Source organism: Telmatherina bonti (assembly GCF_933228915.1).
Source record: "Telmatherina bonti genome assembly, chromosome: 20".
Classification (NCBI taxonomy): domain Eukaryota; kingdom Metazoa; phylum Chordata; class Actinopteri; order Atheriniformes; family Telmatherinidae; genus Telmatherina; species Telmatherina bonti.
In genome coordinates this window covers 36599607-36623352 of record NC_136618.1, presented here as the reverse complement: position 1 = coordinate 36623352, position 23746 = coordinate 36599607, and the positions used below count along the sequence as shown (strand labels likewise).

Here is a 23746-nt window from a genome sequence, read left to right as displayed (position 1 = left end):
ATAATCACGTGCCTTTTTAGATTAGCCTTATGATGTTTTTATGTTTTTATATGTATCGTTGTTTTTTGCAGTCTTAATTTGTATTCCTTGAGACTGAAATTTTAATCGAATAAAGAAGAACAAAGAATTGCTTATGCGGCCTACATGAACAAGTCCTGTCAATGGCTACAGAGGGCTGGACTGAAAGACAGCAAAAAGAGACTAATTATGGCAGCACAGGAGCAAGCCTTAAGTACCAGGATCATCGAGGCTCAGATCTACCATACCAGGCAAGATTCCAGATGCAGACTGCACAAAGAAAGCACTGAAACAATCCAGCACCTCACAGCAGGGTGCAAGATACTGTCAGGCAAAGAATATATAAAACTCCAAAACCAAGTAGCTGGCATAGTGTACAGAAACATCTGTGCAGAATATGGACTGGAGACCCCTAAGTCCCAATAGGTTTGTGCGTTTGTGCGTGTGTATGTGTGCATGTATGTAAATATTTCTCTTTTGTAATCTTATTGGTCCTTTCTCAACTTCTTAAATGTAAACCTAATTTAACAAAAAAAAAATAGCAGTCAGATTTAAAAGTTTGTGGACTTCTTTCTTTAGTTTTAACTTATTTGTAGGACAGAAGAACAGCTGTACAACACTACGATATCCACTGTTGTAATCATGTTATAACAGAAGTGACACATTTTTAGTATAAGTTGCAATGGCGATGTAATATAAAAGTGCAGTTTGATCCGTCAGGCTGGAATCACTAACCACCTGCAGGTAATCAAAGCATTCAGTGCTGAGAGCAACAGAGTTGTGGATACTGTGATCCTGCATGTTTAAATCTACAGGAGGATACTGGAGGATGACCAGGACAATGACTGCAAGCACATGGGAGATAAAAAATTATCAAAAAGCACAAAAACAGGGTAGCATTCTCACACACACACATGTCAATGTGTTAGGGTGATACTCCATAGTAAGACAGGGAAGCGTTGGCTCTTACTTAGAGGCAAGGCTTGATCAGTGGCTGCAGGAAAATGGTTAAGATCATGGCTGGGTTGCAGAGCTGGAAGATGGCCAACAGGAAGGGAGAAGCCTGACCCTACAGGACACCAGAGACAGTTTGGGATAAATTACCACGAGGATGGGGATATCCAACAGATAACAGCTGCCTGACGAGGATAAGATTATAGCATGCATAAAGTGTGGAATCTATATAAGCTAATTTAGAATGTAGCAGTAAATGTCCAGGTTGCCAAAGAAGCATGTAAATGACTCTCAATGCAGTTAAATTTTATGTCCACTTTTAATTGTTCAGATTTTCCTCCACGTGAATCTGGAGCTTTTAGCTACACATATAAAGTCAGATCGAATTTGATCAATAATGGGAATAAGCCTCTTCAACTGCTCCCTTTCCTCTTTAGTATACAGGACACAACGTCCATGTTTTCTTTGTCAACATGTTTTCCAACGTCCATGTTGACAAAGAATTTTAAATTTTCAGACCATTTTAAATGAGCTTTGTCCAGAGAAGACAGCAGCGTTTCTGGCTTCCTCTTTGCCTGTACTCGTGAATTTTAGGGTGAACTGTGTTCCCAGACAGTGATTTCTGGAAGTCTTCCTACAGTCCATGCACTGGTTTCCAGTAGAGAATCATGTCTGCTTTTATTGAAGAAGATCAACCAGCACCCATCTTGTCCCATGAATACAGAATTTTCTTCTGATTCAGAATTTTCTGATGACATTCTATATTGTAGATGGAGGATCTTCAAAGTCTGAGGAACATATTTCTAAATGTTTAGACAGTTTATCTCAGATCGGTGATGCTCTGTCTATCTTTCCATTTGAGCCTCTATGAAAGGCTCCTTTTTATATACATTCATGTTACTGACCTTATTCACCTAAATAGTCATCAAATGTTCCATCAGTTGTTTCTTATTTATACCAGTTACTTTTCCAGCTTCCTGTTCCAACTATTTACAGATGTGTTGCTGCATCTGATTCACAATCGGCTCATATTTCCCATCCAATGGTAAGATGTTCCAATTTCATTGTCTGATGTGTTATTTATGTTCAGACTCTTTTTCTTTTACTTGATGGATAAGAAAAGAATAGAAAAAAAGAACATGTGCATGCGATTATTTGCCATCTTGTGTCTGATGGGTTCAAGAACTGGTTAACGCTGAATTTGAGATACGCTATACAGGACCAAAATGGTGGATCTTGCAAACTAAAGCCTTTAAGAAGATTGAAAACTTATTTTTATGATGATGACTATGATGAAGTGACTCATGGTAATAAAAAAAAAAAAAAAGTCCAAGATGTCCATTGTTCAGTGTCTGTCTGTGTTTGGTGAGAGGGTCTTGGCTGCAGCCTGGAGAATGAGGTGGGGCAGGATATTGGGTCCCCTAAACATTTTGATTGGATTAACCCTAACTCTAAACCCACGCCCATTTGACATCCAACCATGCCTATTGGATGTCCAACACCGCCCAATATCCATCCTTACCCCTTTCTCCAGGCTGCAGCTGGGGGTTATCCTGTTTGGTTGCTTTTAAAGATTATATAAACTTTTAAAAAGAATTTAATAACTTTTTTTTTATATGTCATTCAGTGTTTTTGTGGCCTGTTTGACAAATTATGCAATTGCTCCTGGACAAGTTGTAGTGGAGCATTTTGATTTGAAAAGAAATTGTTACAAGTTGCTTTATAGCTTTTTCAAAACTTGAACAATTGCCAGTTTGGTTGGATCGGTACATGAATTTGTTACCACATTTGCCCAAAAACCTACATAAATTACAAAGTATTTTTGTTCAGCATTAATTATTTCATTTGTTTATAAAATGGAGGTCTCTGCTTGGCTTCGACAAATTTTGAAAGTTCTTAATCACAAATAAATGTGAAACAGCAAATGTTGATTATTTTACTTTTACTTTTGTCTGGAAATGTACAACCAAATCCTGTCACTGATTGTCAACATTCCCACATACCTTCTGATTTCAAATAATTGTCTGGTTTCAAATATGTTTATCTCAATGTGCGCAATTAACCACCAAAGATTGGCATGGTCATACTTGGGTGAAATCTACAGGTGCGTATATTGTTATCATTTCTGAAACTTGACTAGCTAAATCCATTCATAATTTACATAGATAGGGACAATATCACACAGAGAAACAAAAAAAAAAAAAAAAGAGGTGATGTAGCTCATTCATTCATTTTCTAACCAATTCAGGGTCGTGGGGAAGATGGAGCCTATCCCAGCAGTCCTAGGGCAAAAGGCAGGGGACACCCTGGTATGCTCGCCACTCCATCGCAGGGTCACACAGAGACAAACAACCACTCACGCTCACACTTACTTCTACGGGCAATTTAGAATGACCAATTAGCCCAACATTCATGTCTGGATGGTGGGAGGAAGCTGGAGTACCTGGAGAGAACCCACATGTACACGGGGAGAACATGCAAACTCCACACAGAAAGGTCAATGAGGCCACAGTGCTTCCATAATGCCACCGTGCACCCCAGTTGGTGTAGCTGTTTACGTAAAATTAAGATTCAATGTCATTGTCATACAATTGGGATGTACAATGGAAATTACACATGATTTTATTTATTTTTTTTTTTTTACAGAAATAAAAAACTGAAAGGTGAAGTGTGCAAAAGTATTCAGCCCTCTTTTCTCTGAGTGCAACCAGTTGCCTTTAGAAGTTGCCTGATGACTGCTGAATGACTGAATGTTGGCCTAATGACTAAATAGAGTACATCTGTGTCTAATCTAATATCAGTACAAATACAGCTGTTCTGTGATGCCTCAGAGATTTGTAAAGAGAATGTTCAATGTTTTAGAGAATGTTTATCTCTGACCTGACAAAGTCCAAGACAGGTCAGGTCAGAGATAAAGTTGTGGAGACATTTAAAGCAGGGTTAGGTAGGGATGGTGAAAGGGAGGCGTCATGAAACATCAAGTGAAATCTGACACAACTGCCTGAAATTGACAGATTGTGTCAAAACATTTCATATGGTCAAAGAGCTCCATCTGTTGACTGGAGTATGTAATGCATCAGAGGGAAAGCATAGACATGGTTCCCAACATCTATCGTCGCTATCTCATTTGACTAAATTACAAAAACTATGTGTCATCTAGGTATTGTCTCCCTGTTGTCTATCACACATCCATAGAAATGATAAATTGGGGCTGTTATGTGATATTAGTGAAGATAAGATCTATTTTGTATTTAACAAAAAAATCTATAGTCACAGTAGCATTTGCTATAAAGTTTGTTGTCAATGTAAACAGATGAGAAGTACTTTTGCAATGATCATCATGTTACTGGTTTCATACAGCTGAATAAAAATGATTTCTAACAACTTTGCAACTTTGACTTGTCATGAACTCTTAATAAAAAAAAAAGAATCTTCTCAATAATAGTGGAATTTAATCTGCACCTCTAATCACCTCTCCAGCTTTGGAGAAGACCCACTCGCATGGTACAGATGTAGCTGGTAATTGCAAATATCTCTTAGCAAGTCGGAAGAGGTTTGAGTGGACCTTTTCCGTCTTCTTCACACACACATTTCTCACGATCAGACACACTCATCACACAATCTCTTTCAACCTCACAAACAATCTCTACATGAATGCAATATCTTACCCTAACTATATGCTTCTATGTGAATGTGTGTGTGTGCTGTGTGAATGGCTGTGAGTGTGTGTGTTATTCGTCCTGTATGTCTGTCAGTAAATGTCAACTAAATGTAATCTACTCTAAGCTAATACTAATGTGATGCTTTCCCTCAATCTGTTATAATTTTTTTATAATTCTTTTTTTTTGCAGAACCGCTACCACAACCTCCTCCTCCTCTCAAAAACCCACACTGTTTGGAGCATTTCTGATTCTGCAATTTGACAAGCCCAGCACCTTGAAATTCCTGTGAGGTGCTCAACATGCCCAGACGACGTATCGGGGCCTCGGTTGATGTGCTCATGAGACTTTCGGCATGCTGAATTGTCAATGGAATTTATAATCTATCATATATCATAGCCCAATGTTTTTTTTTATTTGTTATCCTACAAAACCTAATTCCTAAGAGTTTCATAGCTTTCCTTACATCTAACATAGACAAACAATTTCTTTAAACTTAATTGCAAAAGTTGGATAACTTCACATTTCCCATAATAACCTACTTTTTTTATTTTTTTTTTTATTTTTTTTTTTTACCACTGATGCTAAGTTGATCCATTTCCTATATCTTCTATAGTCATGTTTAAAAAAAATATATATTACAAGTTATTTCTAAGCCAAATTTAATCTTTTACTTAATTTTTTTTTTTTCTGGTATTGTTGTACGTCAACGGACAGCTTTGTTACCAAACTGACCCAGTGGCAGCTGACAGATCTTATAGTTTTAAAGGTAAGAACATGATTTTTCATCTTCATGACAAGCAGATAACCTGCATAGCAAGGTAAAAAGACATTTTAAGAATCAGTGTAACTGCTTGGCTTGTATTTAGGTGCTTATATAGTGTTTCTTGTAATGTAAGTTAAAAAACAGCTGCAGAAAATGCATTCTTATTCAAATAGCTTTATGCAATTGGTTCCATTATTGTAGCTGTTATCTGTTTTGAAAAAGTGTCTGTGTTTTATGTTTGTCTTTCAGATGAAGAAATTAATGAGGAGAGTTTTCTTCCTTTCTTACTTCTGCCCCTTTTTTAAAGAAGGGGGACCGGAGGGTGTGTTCCAATTACAGGGGAATCACACTCCTCAGCCTCCCTGGTAAGGTCTATTCAGGGGTCCTGGAGAGGAGGGTCCGCCGGATAGTCGAATCTCGGATTGAGGAGGAGCAGTGTGGTTTTTGTCCTGGTCGCGGAACAGTGGACCAGCTCTATACCCTCTTTGGGGTACTGGAGGGAGCATGGGAGTTTGCCCAACCAGTCTACATGTGCTTTGTGGACCTGGAGAAGGCGTTCGACCGTGTCCCCCGGGGGCTCCTGTGGGGGGTACTCCGGGAGTATGGGGTACCGGACTCCATTGTACGAGCTGTCCGGTCCCTGTACGACAGGTGTCAGAGCTTGGTCCGCATTGCCGGTAGTAAGTCGGATTCGTTTCCAGTGAGGGTTGGACTCCGCCAAGGCTGCCCTTTATCACCGATTCTGTTCATAACTTATATGGACAGAATTTCTAGGCACAGCCGAGGTGTTGAGGGGATCCGACTTGATGGCCTCAGGATTGGGTCAAATCAAATCAAAGATACTTTATTCATCCCCGAGGGGAAATTCAAGGTTCAAGCTAGCTTGTCCAAGGTTAGACATACAGACATTTACATTTGACAAGTTTAGAGAACGAAACTGATACTTAGGCCCTGCAGCAATTTTTACCGGCGCTGCCTTATAAATGAGGAAAAGATGACATGAGGAAGGATGGGTGGGTATTGAAAAAAAGAAGTATCTCTAAACTTCCCCTAAAGGGGGAAGGATAAAGATCCAACAAAAAAGCACACCTCTAAGCATAAGCACAAATTCAGACAATAGACAACACACAATATGGGGGGGGGGGGGGGGTCTTTCAGACAGCCAAGTGGGGTCGCAGCGGCCAAGCAGCACGCCCATCCAACTTGTCGTCTGAGAGTGGAGGGAGGTGCGAGGTCCGGAGAAGGCGGTGAGAGATAGGAGAGTGTGTCTGTAACAGTGTGTGTGAGTGTGTGCGTTCAGTGAATGAATCTGTGAACTTTCCCCAGTTCATCTGTGCCACCTGATGTAAATGCGGCCTTGAGAGCTGAGTTCAGTTTAGGTTCCACAGGCATGAGAAAGGGAGGGGGGTTAGGAGGGGGACTGAGCATCAGACAGCATTACAGTCCAGAAGACGTGATAACCAGCCTGCCCAAGGCCAGTCAGGGAGCCAGATCCAGATAACAGCTTTGTTTTGGGTCAAGTTGATCTTCGTTTGGCTCAGCTTTGAGTCCTTAGTGGTCTCTGTCGGACTCCGAAACAGCCAAATCGGGGGTCAGTTTCCACCAAAACCGAGCAACTGCTTCTCCAAGATGTTTCCCACTTACGGATGGGCTCCAGAACCACAACTAGCTCCAGTCGCGGTTCAGTGCTGTCATGCATGAGTTCGAGTGCAAGTTGCTCGGCGTAGTTCATCACAGATCATCCAAAATTTGTGAGACACCAGGAAACCGCACACGCCAAAAAGCAGAAACCCAGTTATCATAAATTCAATTGTGTAGAAATCCTCCACAGAAAGAAGCAGCAGGCACATGACCATCATCACGTCTCCTGCAGCATGCATTCCGCCGGGACCTGCAAACTCCCCTTCACCCATTCTTTGGGGAAAAAAAGATTTGATGAGTTGCAGTGAGAGACCAGCTGACCAGATCCATTTAAATTCGGAAGAAAATGCAGCAAGAGGCTCAGATAGATAGATGGCAATACACAGAAGCAGCAGGTCAGAGTGGGAACGGGAGGGAGAGAAAAAGCATTCGTCCTCTCCGAGAGCAGGAAGGAAAAAAAAAAAAAAGCTGGGTCCCTGCTTTTTGCAGATGACGTGGTCCTGTTGGCTTCATCTGGTCGTGATCTCCAGCTCTCTCTTGAGCGATTTGCGCCTGAGTGTGAAGCGGCTCCACCTCCAAATCTGAGACCATGGTCCTGAGCTGGAATAGGGTGGATTGCCCTCTCCGGGTCGGGAGTCAGGTCCTGCCTCAAGTGGAGGAGTTTAAATATCTCGGGGTCTTGTTCACTAGTATACTCCTGACTATTGTTTTTAAGCACGAAAAGTGCTATACAAATAAAGTTGGAAGTTTGAGTGATGGAAGGATGGAGCGTGAGGACGACAGACGGATCGGTGCGGCGTCTGCAGTAATGCGGACTCTGCGCCGATCTGTTGTGGTGAAGAAGGAACTGAGCCAGAAGGCGAAGCTCTCGATTTACCAGTCGATCTACGTTCCTACCCTCACCTATGGTCATGAGCTGTTGGTCGTGACCGGAAGAACGAAATCTCGTATGCAGGCGGCTGAAATGAGTTTCCTCCGCACACAAGTGTTACATTTTCCAGTGACAAATATATTGAGTTAGTAAGTGTTGATTTTGGTGTTGATAACAGCCCCTGCCATGTTGGAACAGCTCTGGGGGCAGTGCGAAGTGACAGAGTTGCCCGCTTACACGGTGTCAGTGTTTGTTCAACATCCAGTCTCTCAAGGTGGTTTTTCTCTCATGGCGATGTGAGATGTGAGAAGTCGAGGTTTGGAATACGCTATAAAACGGTAAGAAGTTTACATATTAACTTCTACTGGCTCTCAATAGTTATATGACAACAATATATTGGATGTAACTCATGTAGGACATACATTATTAAACTCTGCACCTACACGGTCAAGCTAACTAGTTTGGTATGCTCCTAGCAAGGAATGGTTCTGTCGTTGGTTGAACTTTTTAAATTAGGGTGAATTTAACGATACATTCTGTCTTAAGTTGAACTGACTTTTAGACGTCTACATTGGTTTGTTTTAAGCAATTGTAAGGAGTTGTTTGCGTGTATGTTTGCATGTAATGTTTGTCTATCACCCGTTGTTAAACGCGTTACCAACATCAACACTATTTTCAACTGATTAACTTCTGGGCTTCGTTAGGACGGGAAGGGTAACGATATGTCAGGTAATTTATTGCCGTGTTCTTTTTTCCACGACAAATTAAGATAGTTATTAATTTCTGGATAGATTCTTTTCTGGACAGTGCCTGCCAATGGCGTTTTAGAAGACAGACATTAGAAATGAGCAAAGGGGAATTGAAAAGACATCAGGTCGGCTTCAGCTGCAAATAGTGTGAAGATAGAAATTTTAAATTGGGGTTATTTCATTTTCCCTCCCTCAGCAGGCACAGGACTGTTACTGTAAAGTGGTGGATGATTATTTTAAACTAAACAATAAACATACAGTATAAGTAAGTAAGCTTGTTAAGTTTTGTAGACACAGCTTTTTCTCTGGATAGAAGTAGTACTGGTGTAGAAATATAACCTTAACTTTAAGAAGAAATGCTAAGTATTGTTGTTTGCTTGGCTTTTATTGTCATTTGTGAACATCTTGCTGCTGTGAAGTGTAACAGCTATTATTTTCCACTTTGCAGTTCCTAGGTGTCGTCATGTTGCTGAAGGTTAAATACCAGAGTGCGAAGAAGTACATCAGGTTACAGACAGGTTTCACCTATTGGGACTTCATCAGTGAAGGTGAGCAACCATCTTGTGTAACAAAATATGTAGCTTTCAAAAGAAATAAGAAAAAAAAAAGGCTTATGGTGTATAGATGCCATAATAAATTATTTTTACTAAAGCTTTTGGTATTAGCATCATTAGCTTTAGTCACACAAAAGTACTGTGGCCCTTGTTGTAAGACTGGTTACCAATCATTACTTCCCAAATACCGAAAGGCACTAGAAATTAACATCTTTATTTTACCTTCGGCTGTTCCTCTGTGGTAGCTGGATTTTGAAATGCCTCATAGTTGTTGGCCCTAAAGTTAAGTGTTTTGACTTTGGGAACTGTGCTTTAAATGGAGACCAGTTTATCTGTCATTGCATTGAGAGACAAGTACTGAAACTGTCTGTCAGATATGTTTAACTTGTAAAAGTATTTTATTTTGGGTACTGTGATGTTGGTAATGGCCAAAATAGAATATCACAATACAAAGAGTCATAGATGAGAATCTTGGTCTTCACTGTTTTAAACAGTTATCTTTAACTGATTTCATGCTATGATCCTCTTTTAGTCAAAAATAAGTTTGGGCTTCCTGATGCAGCTGAACTTCAGATTTTCAATGAATCTGACACAGCAGTGGAGGAAGATGTTCTACTTGAACTGATAGAAGCCAGTCCGAACTGACAGACTGTGAGAGACAGCTTCTGAGGAGGTAAGTTCTGTTAATGCAGTTCCTTTATACCTTTTACTGAATTGTATTGCAATTCACCATGGCTAAACGCTTTGCGGTAAAAATGTGGTGGGTATTTTTTTCACCAATATTGCGATTGAAAATGAGATATACTTTTCACATTCCTTCTTTGCAGTTTTTCTCCATGAACTACATGGAGGCAATCGGTTAAGTGTAACAAACTGTATAATTAAACCAGTGAATCCTCCCAGAAGGCAATACACATTACTACTACTACTACTACTACTACTACTAATAATAATAACAAATAATAATCATAGTCATAATCATCAACATTATATTTTTAAAAGTCCCTCTCAAAGCCCACAAGGACACTTCATAAAGATTAAAGCAAACGAGAATAAATTGCATACATTAAACACTATGATCATAGACAATGATTCAGAATGAATGGCAGATTATTATTTATTGATTCAGTGGTAAAAATGTGGGTTTTGAATTATAATAATATTTTTATTCAGAAAAATGATAGCAGCAGGCTAACAATAACAGACTATAAAACGCTTTCAAAATCAGATAACCTACATGTTGCTGCCCCATCGATTCATCCCTTTCACACAGAAGCTTTTGCTCTGTATTTGCTTTCTCTCACAAAGTTATGCTCAAACTCAGATTTTACACAGTCTCAGCCTGCAAGCTTTTAATGATGAGTGAAATCAGACAGCGCATGACATCACTGTCAATCAGCTAATTACTGCTGTTAAACACCAGTGGCTCAACAGTTGTGTGACGTCATATCAGGTATAGCAATCTGACGACGCAGGCGGTGCTCAAGATCAGCCAGTATTCTGTTACCAAAATAGTTCAGTAGCTACACTTAGTTCAGCACTCGTGTTCATGACGGTCCAGACTTTCAGCTCCGCGTGTTTTCTGTGTTTATCTGTGCTTGTGTTTTCATTTATTCTACAAACTGAAACACATCTTTTTTTCTTTGTTTTTTCCAAGTTTGTTTTTGTTGGTGGGCTCTGCTTAACAGAAATGCTCCACAGGTAGTACGTCATGCTCGTAAGCCTCATATGCGTGTTCAACACGGCAAGTTGTGCTGGTTGCATCACTCGAACTGATGATATGGGAAAGTCACACGACAGCATGATTACAAAATTGCATTATGTAAAACTGCAATTTAATCACAAATGCAATTAATCGTTAAGCTCTACAATTCTCAGTGTTAAGTCAATAGTGTTTTAGAAATGATCCCAACACTCTTTAATAGCCTTACATCAATGGTTTTTCCTCTTTTTAAGTTTTTTTCTCATTTAGATCATTCAACACCATCTTCCCTCACTGATACCATATCTCTGTCATCAAGTGACACTGATTTCCAAAAAGAGTTAAGCCTTTCCACTGGAAATGGATCAATGTCTGAGTTCATAAATGGATCTACCACAGATGTTTCTGAGTCAGAGGCTGCAAAAGAGGTACTTCACATGTTGTTTAGCAATTTCACTATCCGGGTAATCAGAAACATTTAAAGCAAATTTAGATTATCACTAACGTTCCTTCTAATTTTTCATCTGTCTGAGCATACACACAAACTTCACTGACCACTGTGAGCCACATCAGATATGCACACTGTGGCCACGCCAGGATCACACTTGTTAGACTCACCAGTATCACATTACTTAATGGCAATGTAAACACATTAGCTGGACTTTTAGAATTATTCATAGATGTCAGAATGATTTCAGAATCAGAACAATCTCAATTGGACTGCAATATTTGTCCATACGTAGCTACTTCTTAAAAACCTGAGATCATGACGAGTTTGGCTTATTAAAAGAATACATAGATAGATTTCCTGTGCGTGGAGACATGGGATTAGTGCGTGATTGTACAGGCGGGCAGCTTAGAGGGAACATTGGTTTTCACTAATATGAAAGCTGTTACAAAGAGTGAAACTTATAGGAGTAGAAGCTACTGATGTCATTGGGTTTTGGCTTTCCTGCTGTGCTATAGTAGGTACATTCTGACATTCACATTTGTGGGGGGAAAAAAAACGTTTTAGTATACCATTGTTTAAATGATATTCTTGTTTACTGAATTGTAAACTGATTTTATTGTCTTTTGTATGTTTGATGGTAGCAAATGCCCTGAAAGTAAAGCCTGGAGGTGAAGGTGTTCTTGAGGAGTACAAGTCAAACAATTCACTCATGCATAGAGGCAGCTTGTCAACATATTGGCTAGCCATATGACTGAGAACCATGGGTAACTGTTTCCCAAAGAAATTGTTTTAACTATTGTTTCATTTCAGACTAAAATGATTCATCTTACAAAATAAGTGAACGAATCTTCAAAATGTATATAAAGTAGCCCGATCATGAAACATGGATTTTTTTTAGCTTTTAAGCATGTTAGTGTGATATTTACACATAAACTTTTCCAGCATTCATGCATATTTGAGTAATCTAAATTCATTGTCAGTGCGAGCTCGAGTTCCCTTCAAACAACTCACCAAGTATAAGCCTATGTAGCAACAATAATGCAGTCATAAAGTACCAAATATGTGTGTGCAGCATCGTAGCTGGATGCCCACTTAGTTTCCAGAGACCCATAACCTCAACAAAAAAAAAGACTTTCTGTGATTAGTCTAACTAGCTTGCTAGTGAAGGTATGTCTTTGTAATGTCATTAAAAAGGCTTATTTGTTCCAAAAAAAAAAAAAAAAAAGCTACCCGCTTGCTTGCTCTGAGAAGGAAACATGGCAGCCTGCTGGAGGACAGGTAGCCATCAGCTAACACAAGTTTTACTCCAGAGTTCAGAAGATGGGCTTTTTTTTTCTTTTTGAAAAGCTCTAGACAGACGGCATGGTTTTTCATTTGTTGTAACAAAGACTGGATTACTCAACAAAAGTAGTTGGGTGTCTGTTGTTGCAGAGGGGAAAAATCAATCCTAAACTATGTGTGTGAACTTCACTCCTGAGAGCTTTGTGAAACTTGCGTAGTCAAGTTTTTGTTTTTTTGTTTTTTTTTGTTCTTTGTGGATTACTTTTAAAATCTGATGCACTTCACTCAATTAAAACGTCTCATGGACAGACTGCAGTTGTGAGTAAAACCAAATCGCCAGCTCAATGCTAACAGTTAGCCTTTGGCTTCTTATCTAATTTACTTACCACACAAGGGTCTCTTTAATCGCTTAAACTCTATATCAGACTCTGGGTCCAGCTTCATACTATCTTATTCTGTTGATCAGTCTGATCATAAGTATTTACAAATATTTGTTCATGTGAGTTATGAGGGCAGTGTTGCATCCAAATCAAAGACTCTTAAGAATCATCACTGTCTTGGGCGATGGCATGAAATGCGCAGTGATTCAATGAGTCATTTAATTTCCATGTTGTGAATTAAGCACATGCAAAAACTAATACTTGAAGCCATATTAATTTCTATAGTGGCGAGGGGAACATATTTTGCATATATATATGCCTGTAGTTGACTCTTAAAAACATCTAAAAAGGATGATACAACTCCTTTAAATGAACATTTGGGAAAACCCACTGTTAAATGGGATGCTGTGGAATTTTTAACTTTTGGGGGTTTTTTTTCCTCTAAAGGAGGATTCCTTCCCGCAAGCATAAGGAGAAGTATGCCCTTGGAATCATAACACTTTTTCCTTCACTGAAAGATCCTTTTTCTCCAAAGGGCTATGTAAGTATTGAGTTTTAAAAATGCCAGAATACACACCAGTTTCTCCACTCCATAGAGTCATGAGGATGCAGAATAACCATTTAATAGCTATCATAACTATTCAAATCCTCCCCGTAGAAATGAATTAGGTTGAAATATCACTAGGGCTTCAGTCAACTTAAAATTTTAATCTCAGTTAATTGCATGAGTGTCTTAACTTGTGTTTACAAATTTGAGCTTTATTATACATGTATTTCTAACAAAATGTATAACTGGACGAAACATTACCATCTACAGCTACAACAGAGTGCTCTAGGCTTGTGACATCTATATGCTGCTCCAAGAATTAAGATCCGTAAATGGCATTTTTGCAGCAAGACAGTCTTTTTCAGACATCGTGCTGTACTGTATTTACAGTGCAACAAGTCCACAACTAACATGTTTATCCTTCAGTGGCACTTGTCTCTTACTAGTACCAAAGTTAAATACAGTAATTTTATAATTGCAAGTTACTGGAGAATGGAGTAATTCTGGGCAGGAATCAGAATACACCAGACTCGACCAGGGAGGCAGGGGTTGCTTGTAAATATTCAAGAACACCTGAGACAAAATGTGTTAAATGTGCTCTACCTGTATGATCAATGAGTCGTGAACCTTCTGTTCTGATGTTTGCTTGTTGTGTGGTTTTTTTTATTTTTATTTTTTATTATTTATTAAATAGGAGCACTTCTATGATGGGGAAAAAGGCACGGGATATTTAGCATGGCGCCTCAAAACCATGTCGAGGAAAAGATGTCAAAGGCCGGTGAAGATAGCTACGGTGACACAAGAACAAGGACCAAAGCGCAGAAGACCAGCTGCCACAGAGACTCAGCAGCTTCATGGAGATGCCTGCAAGGAGGCAATATCATTTCTCCTTCACTGCAATGATGAAAGAAGTGTGTTTGAGAAGATGAAGATGACCTTTCAACATCGCCAGGACACGGTGTATGACCCACAGAGAACCACAGATATCATCAAAACCTTTACACCATTTTTAGATGTCAAAGGACTCATAAGTTGTCTTTTATTGAAACAGTCATAAATTTGATTTAAGCAATGACAGTGCACTTATCATTGTCTCAATGTGTTTTTTCTATATATGATCAACAGCTAAATCAAGACTTTGTACTTCTGTTTGGAGTGGAAACCGCTGCTAAGATGCTCGAGAAGTGGGACACAGCATTTAAGCCCAAGGTCACTGAAGAGGCCAAACATCTTACTCAGACAACTGAGGTGTGCAAACTTCTGAGAGCTGCTGAAAAACTTGGAGTGGACAATGACACCACTAAGATTTGTCACAGGCTTTTTTTGTACATTAAAAGCTGATGCTTTGTATTTCAGCTAGATTCTAATGATTGATGTTTCCTTTTTTTCTCCTAATAGACTGGGACAGTGGCATGGCTGCTCCTTCTACATCTGCTACCACCTGCTGCTGGTCGGAAGTGGATCAAAATAAATCCCAGCGATGCAGTAGGATAGTTCACTTTCATGAGGGGCTTATGCCTCATTTGTTGAATAATTCACAACCTTTACAACAGTATTCTTCCTCCAAAATGTAAATTGGACAACATTCAGATTATGGCAATAACCCTTCTCCAAGTGTGTGAACTGATGGCATATGGACATGCAATACAGTTTGTGGTGACTTGTCAAGTAAAAATTTCTAATGTTATGTAGAATGCAAAATGCACTGAGTAGTTGAAAACCTTTTAGATCCTCTGCGGTGCTGCTTGTGATATTGTGTAATCTCACACATCCATCACACAAAGTACTTTTATATGAATGGGGAGATTAATGTTTGTATCTTTTTGGATGTCCTTATACCGACCAAGTATGAGTACTGACATTTAAGTATTTGCCGTTTCTGAGTACCAATATGAGTAATTAGTAATAGCAATACATATACATATATATATATATATATATATATATATATATATATATATATATATATATATATATATATATATATATACTAAATGTTGTGTTATCTACCACTATCGGTTTTGTTTTGTTTTTTTTTGTTTTTTTAAAGTAACCTGGGTACATATTGGTTCAGATACATTTAATCTTTGTGGTTTAAAAGTCACTTTGAGGGGTTTGTGACATTCTTTTATTTTTCAGTCATGCTGCAGCATTGAAGAACTTGCGAGAACGTGAGGGTAAGCAACCATACATCCTCGCTGTTGGCCAAACCAAGATCAACATAGAAACTTTCTACATCGTCGTGGACAAACAGCTCATCCCCTGCCAAGCCACAAGCTCTTTGGGTGCTTTTGATGAACTATTTAAATCCCACTACGTTTTCAACCTGTCCTATGATGAGTCCCTGATACCACTCCACACTTTTCTGCAGACAACCATCTATAACATCGATGTGACATCGATATGAGTCTCCAAGAGTTCGTGAGTTTCGGGCTAAGCTCTTCAACTAGGTCTGAAAAATGTTGAAATGTTTCATTTGTCAGGCTGAACTGTCTTTGATAACCCATTTAAGACTTGATCACAGCTTCTATCCAAGCACCAGGTTTACGTTGGTTTGTTCCCAAAATCGTTGTAGGTGGCAATTTTTAACATATTCAGGTTTTAAAAAACATCTAGTAACGGTTCATGAAAATACATGTATTTCTCAGAGTGGTGTTTCTACCAGTTCAAGGTCATTTCAGACTGATGATCTTAAAGATGTTGGTGGGTCAGATGTCATGAGACCAGAGGCTGGATGTTCTGAGAATAGTGGATCAAGTCTTCAGAAGAACAATGTTAAACATATTTCTGCTACACTTAATGCAAAACTCCAAGGAAGCGGAGCGGGGTGGCAAATAGTGTTGTTTCAGCAATGGTTAATGATTTGGAAGAACTTGCAACTGGGCTTCATTCCCAAGTTAAACGTGATATTTTGTCTGTTTTGCCTCAAGATAATCCTGCAAGGTCGACATTAGAGGAAACACTGAACAGTTTTGAAAATCCATTTCACAACTTTAATACAGAAACTAAAAGAATTAAGTATTTCAAAGAAAAATGGGGGCTTGTAGAACCTATAGAAGTAATGTTAGGTGTTCGATATGATTCCAGGAGAAATAAACAAACAGGCACTTATGATCAAGTTCCAGTGAAAGATACCTTCATTTACATTCCAATTTTGGAAATGATCAAGTTTATGTGCCGTAATTCTGATATCTGTAAACTGCTAGAGGAATCACGTTCATCAAAAACCAACATATTAGAGGACTTGTGTGATGGAAGTTACTATAAGGCACATCCATTGTTCTCCAAACTACCAACCTCTTTACAAATTCAGTTGTATTACGATGACTTCCAAACCGCCAACCCACTGGGTTCAAAACGCAGTGTCCACAAAGTGGGTGCTCTCTATTTTGTCCTCAGGAATCTGCCACCAAAGTTTAACTGCTCTCATGAATATACATTTGGTCACACTATTTTATACAGAAGATGTTGAAAAATATGGATTCAATCCTATTCTGCAGCCACTCATCAATGACATCAAGACACTTGAGTGCCATGGCCTCGATTTACCGTTCTCCACTGAAAAAGTCCATGGCACTATATGTCAGATAACTGGAGACAACCTAGGGATGCATGCAATTCTGGGTTTTACAGAGTCTTTTAGTGGGCGCCATTTCTGTCGTTTGTGTTTGATTGAAAAAGATGATGCCCAGAATGTTTTTCATGAAGATGACCCCAGGATAGTTTTGCATGGGAAGGATGTTTTTGAAATGCATTGCAATGAGTTGCATTCAGACCCACAAAAGTTATCCATGTTTGGTTTAAAGCGCAAGTCATCCTTAAATAGGCTGCAGCTCTTTCATGTTTGCCACAATTTTTCTTTGGATATAATGCACGACATCCTTGAAGGAGTGGCTCAGTATGAGATAAAGTTACTGATGGACTATCTCTCTGAAAATATTTTGCCAAAACCTGATGTACTGTCAAGAATATATGCGTTTGACGATGGTCCTGGTAGGACTGAATGCAAGAATCGTCCTACCAGGATTACCTTGGACAGTAGTGGAAATAATACAGGACTCAATGCAATCCAGACTCTTTGCCTCGTAAAAAACATTCCTTTGATTTTTGGTGATATTGTGCCTCAAGGAAACAAAAACTGCTTCTGTTGCTGCAGATAATTAACATAAAATTTTCTCCATCTCTTTCACTTGGCATGACTGTACATGTGAAACATTTAACATGGGAACATCATGACTTGTTCAAACAATTTTATCCAGATCGAAATCTCATTCCAAAACATCACTTTATGATCCACTACCCAGCTTCTATCAGAAAAACTGGACCTTTGATACATATGTGGAGCATGAGATTCGAGGCGAAGCACCGGCTTTTCAAAAACATGCTGAAAAACTTTAAAAACATTACTAAATCACTTGCAAAAAAAAAATCTAATGTCCCTGGGATATTACTGGGAGACTACTCCATTGAACCATATTGAATATGGTCCCTTGAAATTATTTGATGTGAACAATGAAGATGGTGACATGCTTGCATTCTGTACCAAATGAGATCTTCTCAACTAATTGGGTTAAAGTCAACGGTACAGAGTACAGGCAAGGATTAATTATTTGCAGTGACATTAAAAATGAAATGCCTGTGTTTTGTAGAGTAATGAAGATACTTCCTATAAATGCTGTCATCCATTTCCTTCTGGACAAATTCGAGGTTGACCATTTCAGTGAGCATTTTCATGCCTATCAAGTGTTTGAAAGTGATGAAGAAGACATTATCAAAGCAGACAGACTGGTCTTTTACAAGCCCTTTGACTTACAAAGTGCATACAGCAAAGATGAGAACCTATATAGTGTGCCTCTATTTTCTATTCACAGTTCCTTTTTGTCAGACAACACTGGTGCTGGGACATTGTTCTTTATTAAAAAAAGACTTGATGATTTGTCATGATTTCTTAAACTTGTCTATTTTATCACATCTAAAGTTCTGCAGTTACATACAATTGAGATTGTAGATGCATTGAGATGTTAAAATATTCAGTTATTCTGTGCAGTCAGTGATGGGAAAGTTAATGCTAGGACTGAGGATTAATTTAGTTTAACTTTAATGTGTGAGGAAATGGCTCCTAATGTGTCATTAAAATTACACAAAAAGTGTGGAATTACCACATATAGTAAAAGGGGAGAATATAGTTTCGGGTTAAAAGATTCTTCAAAAAGTAAAAACACCCCCATAAAATAGGATTATTTTTTAACACTGTTTAGTGTTAAAAAATACATTTAGTTGTTAAAAATACACTTAAACGTGTTAAAAAAACAACAACACTGTAAGTGTTAAAAAGTAACACTATGAAAGTGTTAAAATATTAACATTATCAAAAGTGTAATTTTAACACTGAACTGGTGAGAATTATATAAACACTGGCATAGTGTTAAAATTAACACTATGGGAGTTAAATTAACTGTGTGACGTCATATCAGGCTGTGCAGGGTGGCCGGGCTCTCCCTTAGAGAGAGGGTGAGGAGCTCGGTCATCCAGGAGGAGATCAGAGTAGAGCCGCTGCTCCTCCGCATCGAGAGGAACCAGTTGAGGTGGCTCGGGCATCTGGTCAGGATGCCTCCTGGACCTCCCTGGTGAGGTGTTCCAGGCACGTCCCTCTGGGAGGAGACCCCGGGGAAGACCCAGGAAACGCTGGAGGGATTACATCTCTCGGCTGGCCTGGGAACGCCTCGGGATCCCCCCCACAGAGTTGGCAAATGTGGCTGGGGAGAGGGAAGTCTGGGCTTCCCTGCCCCCGCGACCTGACCCCGGATAAGCGGCAGAAGATGAAGATGAAGATGAGTTTCCTTCTTGTAGACGAGGAGACCATCAAACAGTTGATTCCAAGAGCAGGCACCAGGCTCAATTTTCTCAAAAATTTTAGAGGACTTGTAAGTTAGTAATATCACTGTAGACACAAGAGGCTACCCCCCCCCCCCCCCCCCCCCCCCTCCACACACACACACACACACACACACACACACACACACACTCGCATATTATTTTCTTTCTGATTATTTATTTCAATTAGTGGGCAGATGCCATACACTTGCTTCAAATGAAAGAGGCAAATTTCAGGGGATGCCGAAAGTCTGTTGAAAAATTTACATGCAGTACACCATGTAAACCATTCATTAACTTATTTTCAATGTTGTGAAACTGGTTGTGGTAGAACATTTTCTTTTTTACGGTCTTCTAGAAGACATCCAGTAAAGGAGCATGACAACCAAAGAGAACATACTCTTGATGATCCCCTTGAAGGCCCAGCCGCTCCCGGTGAAGTACAGTTTCAAGGTGGTGTGAGCTTTACTGTAGTCCAGGTTGTGGGAGATAGTTTGGGTTTGAATGCAATGCTTGAATATATTGAAAGCTTCTCTGGAAACTGTTTTTCATTTTTGCAGAGCAGATAAGGAGGTCCTGAGGTCTCTGACACTGTCAAACCCTCTTCTATTGCTTGACGTCCAAGCAAACGTCATGAGGCAGATATGCGTACAGCCAACCCCTCCCAGAAAGGCCTGAAAAGAGACAGTGTCCTAAATGGCTTCACTTTCTGTCATATAACTGACAATGTAAAATACCTGACATCATGCATGATGTTCTGGAAGGTGAAGCGCCATTTAAGGTCAAGCTTGTCTTGAATTCGCTCATTGAGCAAAAACCTCATACTTGAAAAACTTTTTTTTTTTTTGTCTTGTCCAGCATTTAAGCAAGCAGACTGATGTTCTGGATGCTGTGTTCTGCTGAGCAAATTTATTTTGCCAAGGGGAACTTTTATAGATGTAATGATCCCCTTGTATTTCTTGATTCTTATATTATTTTTCTATTTGCTTTGGATAATAGCTTGTATTACAGAGTTTATGCTGCTGGACCTGACCGGAAAGGACAGGAAAGGGGCAGAAAGAGAACAGAAAGGAGAACATAAAAAACAAAAGAAAGAGATCAATGCATACACATATATGCACATACATACCCACCTACATATACATGTATATACACTCGCACATACATTATATATATACATATGTACATACACACACATACATACATACATACATATACACACACACATACATACATACATATACACACACACACACACATATATATATATATATATATACATCCATCCATCCATCCATCTTCTACCTCTTATCCGGGGTCAGGTCGCGGGGGCAGCAGCCTAAGCAGGGAAGCCCAGACTTCCCTCTCCCCAGCCACATTTGCCAACTCTGCGGGGGGATCCCGAGGCGTTCCCAGGCCAGCCAAGAGATGTAATCCCTCCAGCGTGTCCTGGGTCTTCCCCGGGGTCTCCCCCCAGAGGGACGTGCCTGGAACACCTCACCAGGGAGGCGTCCAGGAGGCATCCTGACCAGATGCCCGAGCCACCTCAACTGGTTCCTCTCGATGTGGAGGAGCAGCGGCTCTACTCTGATCTCCTCCTGAGCTCCTCACCCTATCTCTAAGGGAGAGCCCGGCCACCCTGCGGAGGAAACTCATTTCAGCCGCCTGTATACAAGATCTCGTTCTTTCGGTCACGACCCACAGCTCATGACCATAGGTGAGGGTAGGAACGTAGATCGACTGATAAATCGAGAGCTTCGCCTTCTGGCTCAGCTCCTTCTTCACCACGACAGACCGGCGCAGAGCCCGCATTACTGCAGACGCCGCACCGATCCGTCTGTCGATCTCACGCTCCATCCTTCCCTCACTCGTGAACAAGACCCTGAGATATTTAAACTCCTCCACTTGAGGCAGGACCTGACTCCCGACCCGGAGAGGGCAATCCACCCTATTCCGGCTGAGGACCATGGTCTCAGATTTTGAGGTGCTGATTCTCATCTCAGCCGCTTCACACTCGGCCGCGAATCGCTCAAGCGAGAGCTGGAGATCACGACCAGACGAAGCCAACAGGACCACATCATCCGCAAAAAAGCAGGGACCCAATCCTGAGGCCACCAAGTCGGATCCCCTCAACCCCTCGGCTGCGCCTAGAAATTCTGTCCATATAAGTTATGAACAGAATCGGTGATAAAGGGCAGCCTTGGCGGAGTCCAACCCTCACTGGAAACGAATCCGACTTACTACCGGCAATGCGGACCAAGCTCTGACACCTGTCGTACAGGGACCGGACAGCTCGTACAAGGGGGTCCGGTACCCCATACTCCCGGAGTACCCCCCACAGGAGCCCCCGGGGGACACGGTCGAATGCCTTCTCCAGGTCCACAAAGCACATGTAGACTGGTTGGGCAAACTCCCATGCCCCCTCCAGGACCCCAGAGAGGGTATAGAGCTGGTCCACTGTTCCGCGACCAGGACGAAAACCACACTGCTCCTCCTCAATCCGGGATTCGACTATCCGGCGGACCCTCCTCTCCAGGACCCCTGAGTAGACCTTACCAGGGAGGCTGAGGAGTGTGATTCCCCTGTAATTGGAACACACCCTCCGGTCCCCCTTCTTAAAAAGGGGGACCACCACCCCAGTCTGCCAATCCAGCGGTACTGCCCCCGATGTCCACGCGATGCTGCAGAGGCGTGTCAGCCAGGACAGCCCCAAAGCATCCAGAGCCTTAAGGAACTCCGGGCGGATCTCATCCACCCCCGGGGCCTTGCCGCCAAGGAGCTTTTTGACCACCTCAGCGACTTCAGCCCCAGAGATAGGAGAGTCCACCCCTGAGTCCACCAGCTCTGCTCCCTCATGGGAAGACGTGTTGGTAGGATTGAGGAGGTCTTCGAAGTATTCCCTCCACCAACCCACTACGTCCCGAGTTGAGGTCAGCAGCTCCCCACCTCCACTGTACACAGTATTGATGGAGCACTGCTTCCCCCTCCTGAGCCGCCGGATGGTGGACCAGAATCTCCTCGAAGCCGTCCGGAAGTCTTTCTCCATGGCCTCGCCGAACTCCTCTCATGCCCGAGTTTTTGCCTCGGCAACGGCCGAAGCCGCATGCCGCTTAGCCCGTCGGTACCCATCAGCTGCCTCCAGAGTCCCACAGGCCAAGAAGGCCCGATAGGACTCCTTCTTCAGCTTGACGGCATCCCTCACTGCTGGTGTCCACCAACGAGTCCTGGGATTACCGCCACGACAGGCACCAACGACCTTGCAGCCACAGCTCCGGCCGGCCGCCTCAGCAATAGAGGCACGGAACACAGCCCATTTGGACTCAATGTCCCCCGCCTCACTCGGGACATGTTCGAAGCTCTGCTGAAGGTGGGAGTTGAAGCTCGCTCTGACAGGGGACTCAGCCAGACGTTCCCAGCAGACCCTCACAACACGTTTGGGCCTGCCAGCTCTGACCGGCTTCCTCCCCCACCATCTGAGCCAACTCACCACCAGGTGGTGATCAGTTGAAGCTCCGCCCCCCTCTTCACCCAAGTGTCCAAGGCATGTGGCCGCAGGTCCGACGATACGACTACAAAGTCGATCATTGAACTGCGGCCCAGGGAATCCTGATGCCAGGTGTACATATGGACACTATTATGCTGGAACATGGTGTTCGTTATAGACAATCCATGACGAGCACAGAAGTCCAATAACAAAACACCATTTGGGTTCAGAGGGGGGGACCATGCCTCCCAATCACTCCCCTCCAGGTCTCACTGTCATTGCCCACGTGAGCATTGAAGTCCCCCAGCAGAACAATGGAGTCCCCAGAAGGAGCACCCTCCAGCACTCCCTCCAAGGACCCCAGAAAGGGTGGGTACTCTGAACTGCTGTTCGGTGCATAAGCACAGACAACAGTCAGGACCCGTCCCCCCACCCGGAGGCGGAGGGAAACTACCCTTTCATCCACCGGGGTAAACCCCAACGTGCAGGCACCAAGCTGGGGGCTGATGAGAATGCCCACACCTGCTCGGCGCCTCTCACCATGAGCAATTCCAGAGTGGAAGAAGGTCCAGCCCCTCTCGAGGGTACTGGTTCCAGAGCCCAAGCCATGCGTCGAGGTGAGTCCAACTATATCTAGTCGGAACCGCTCAACCTCGCGCACTAGCTCAGGCTCCTTCCCCACCAGAGAGGTGACGTTCCACGTCCCTAGAGCCAGCTTCTGCAGCCGGGGATCGGACCGCCAGGGTCCCCGCCCCTTGCTGCCGCCCAGCTCACATTGCACCCGACCCCTACGGCTCCTCCCGCAGATGGTGAGC

At 41.7% G+C, this 23746-nt stretch overlaps 1 protein-coding gene across 1 annotated transcript in view; it reads right to left on the bottom strand.

Moving 5' to 3' along the window:
• The window catches only part of hecw1a (HECT, C2 and WW domain containing E3 ubiquitin protein ligase 1a), a gene marked incomplete at both ends in the record, with an annotated part of 140341 nt that overhangs the window by 42525 nt on the left and 74070 nt on the right, over positions 1-23746 (bottom strand). Inside the window, one exon of the mRNA XM_079259525.1 lies at positions 989-1087. Within this exon, the coding sequence (XP_079115651.1) occupies positions 989-1087 (99 nt within the window). The remainder of the gene's footprint in view (positions 1-988; positions 1088-23746) is intronic.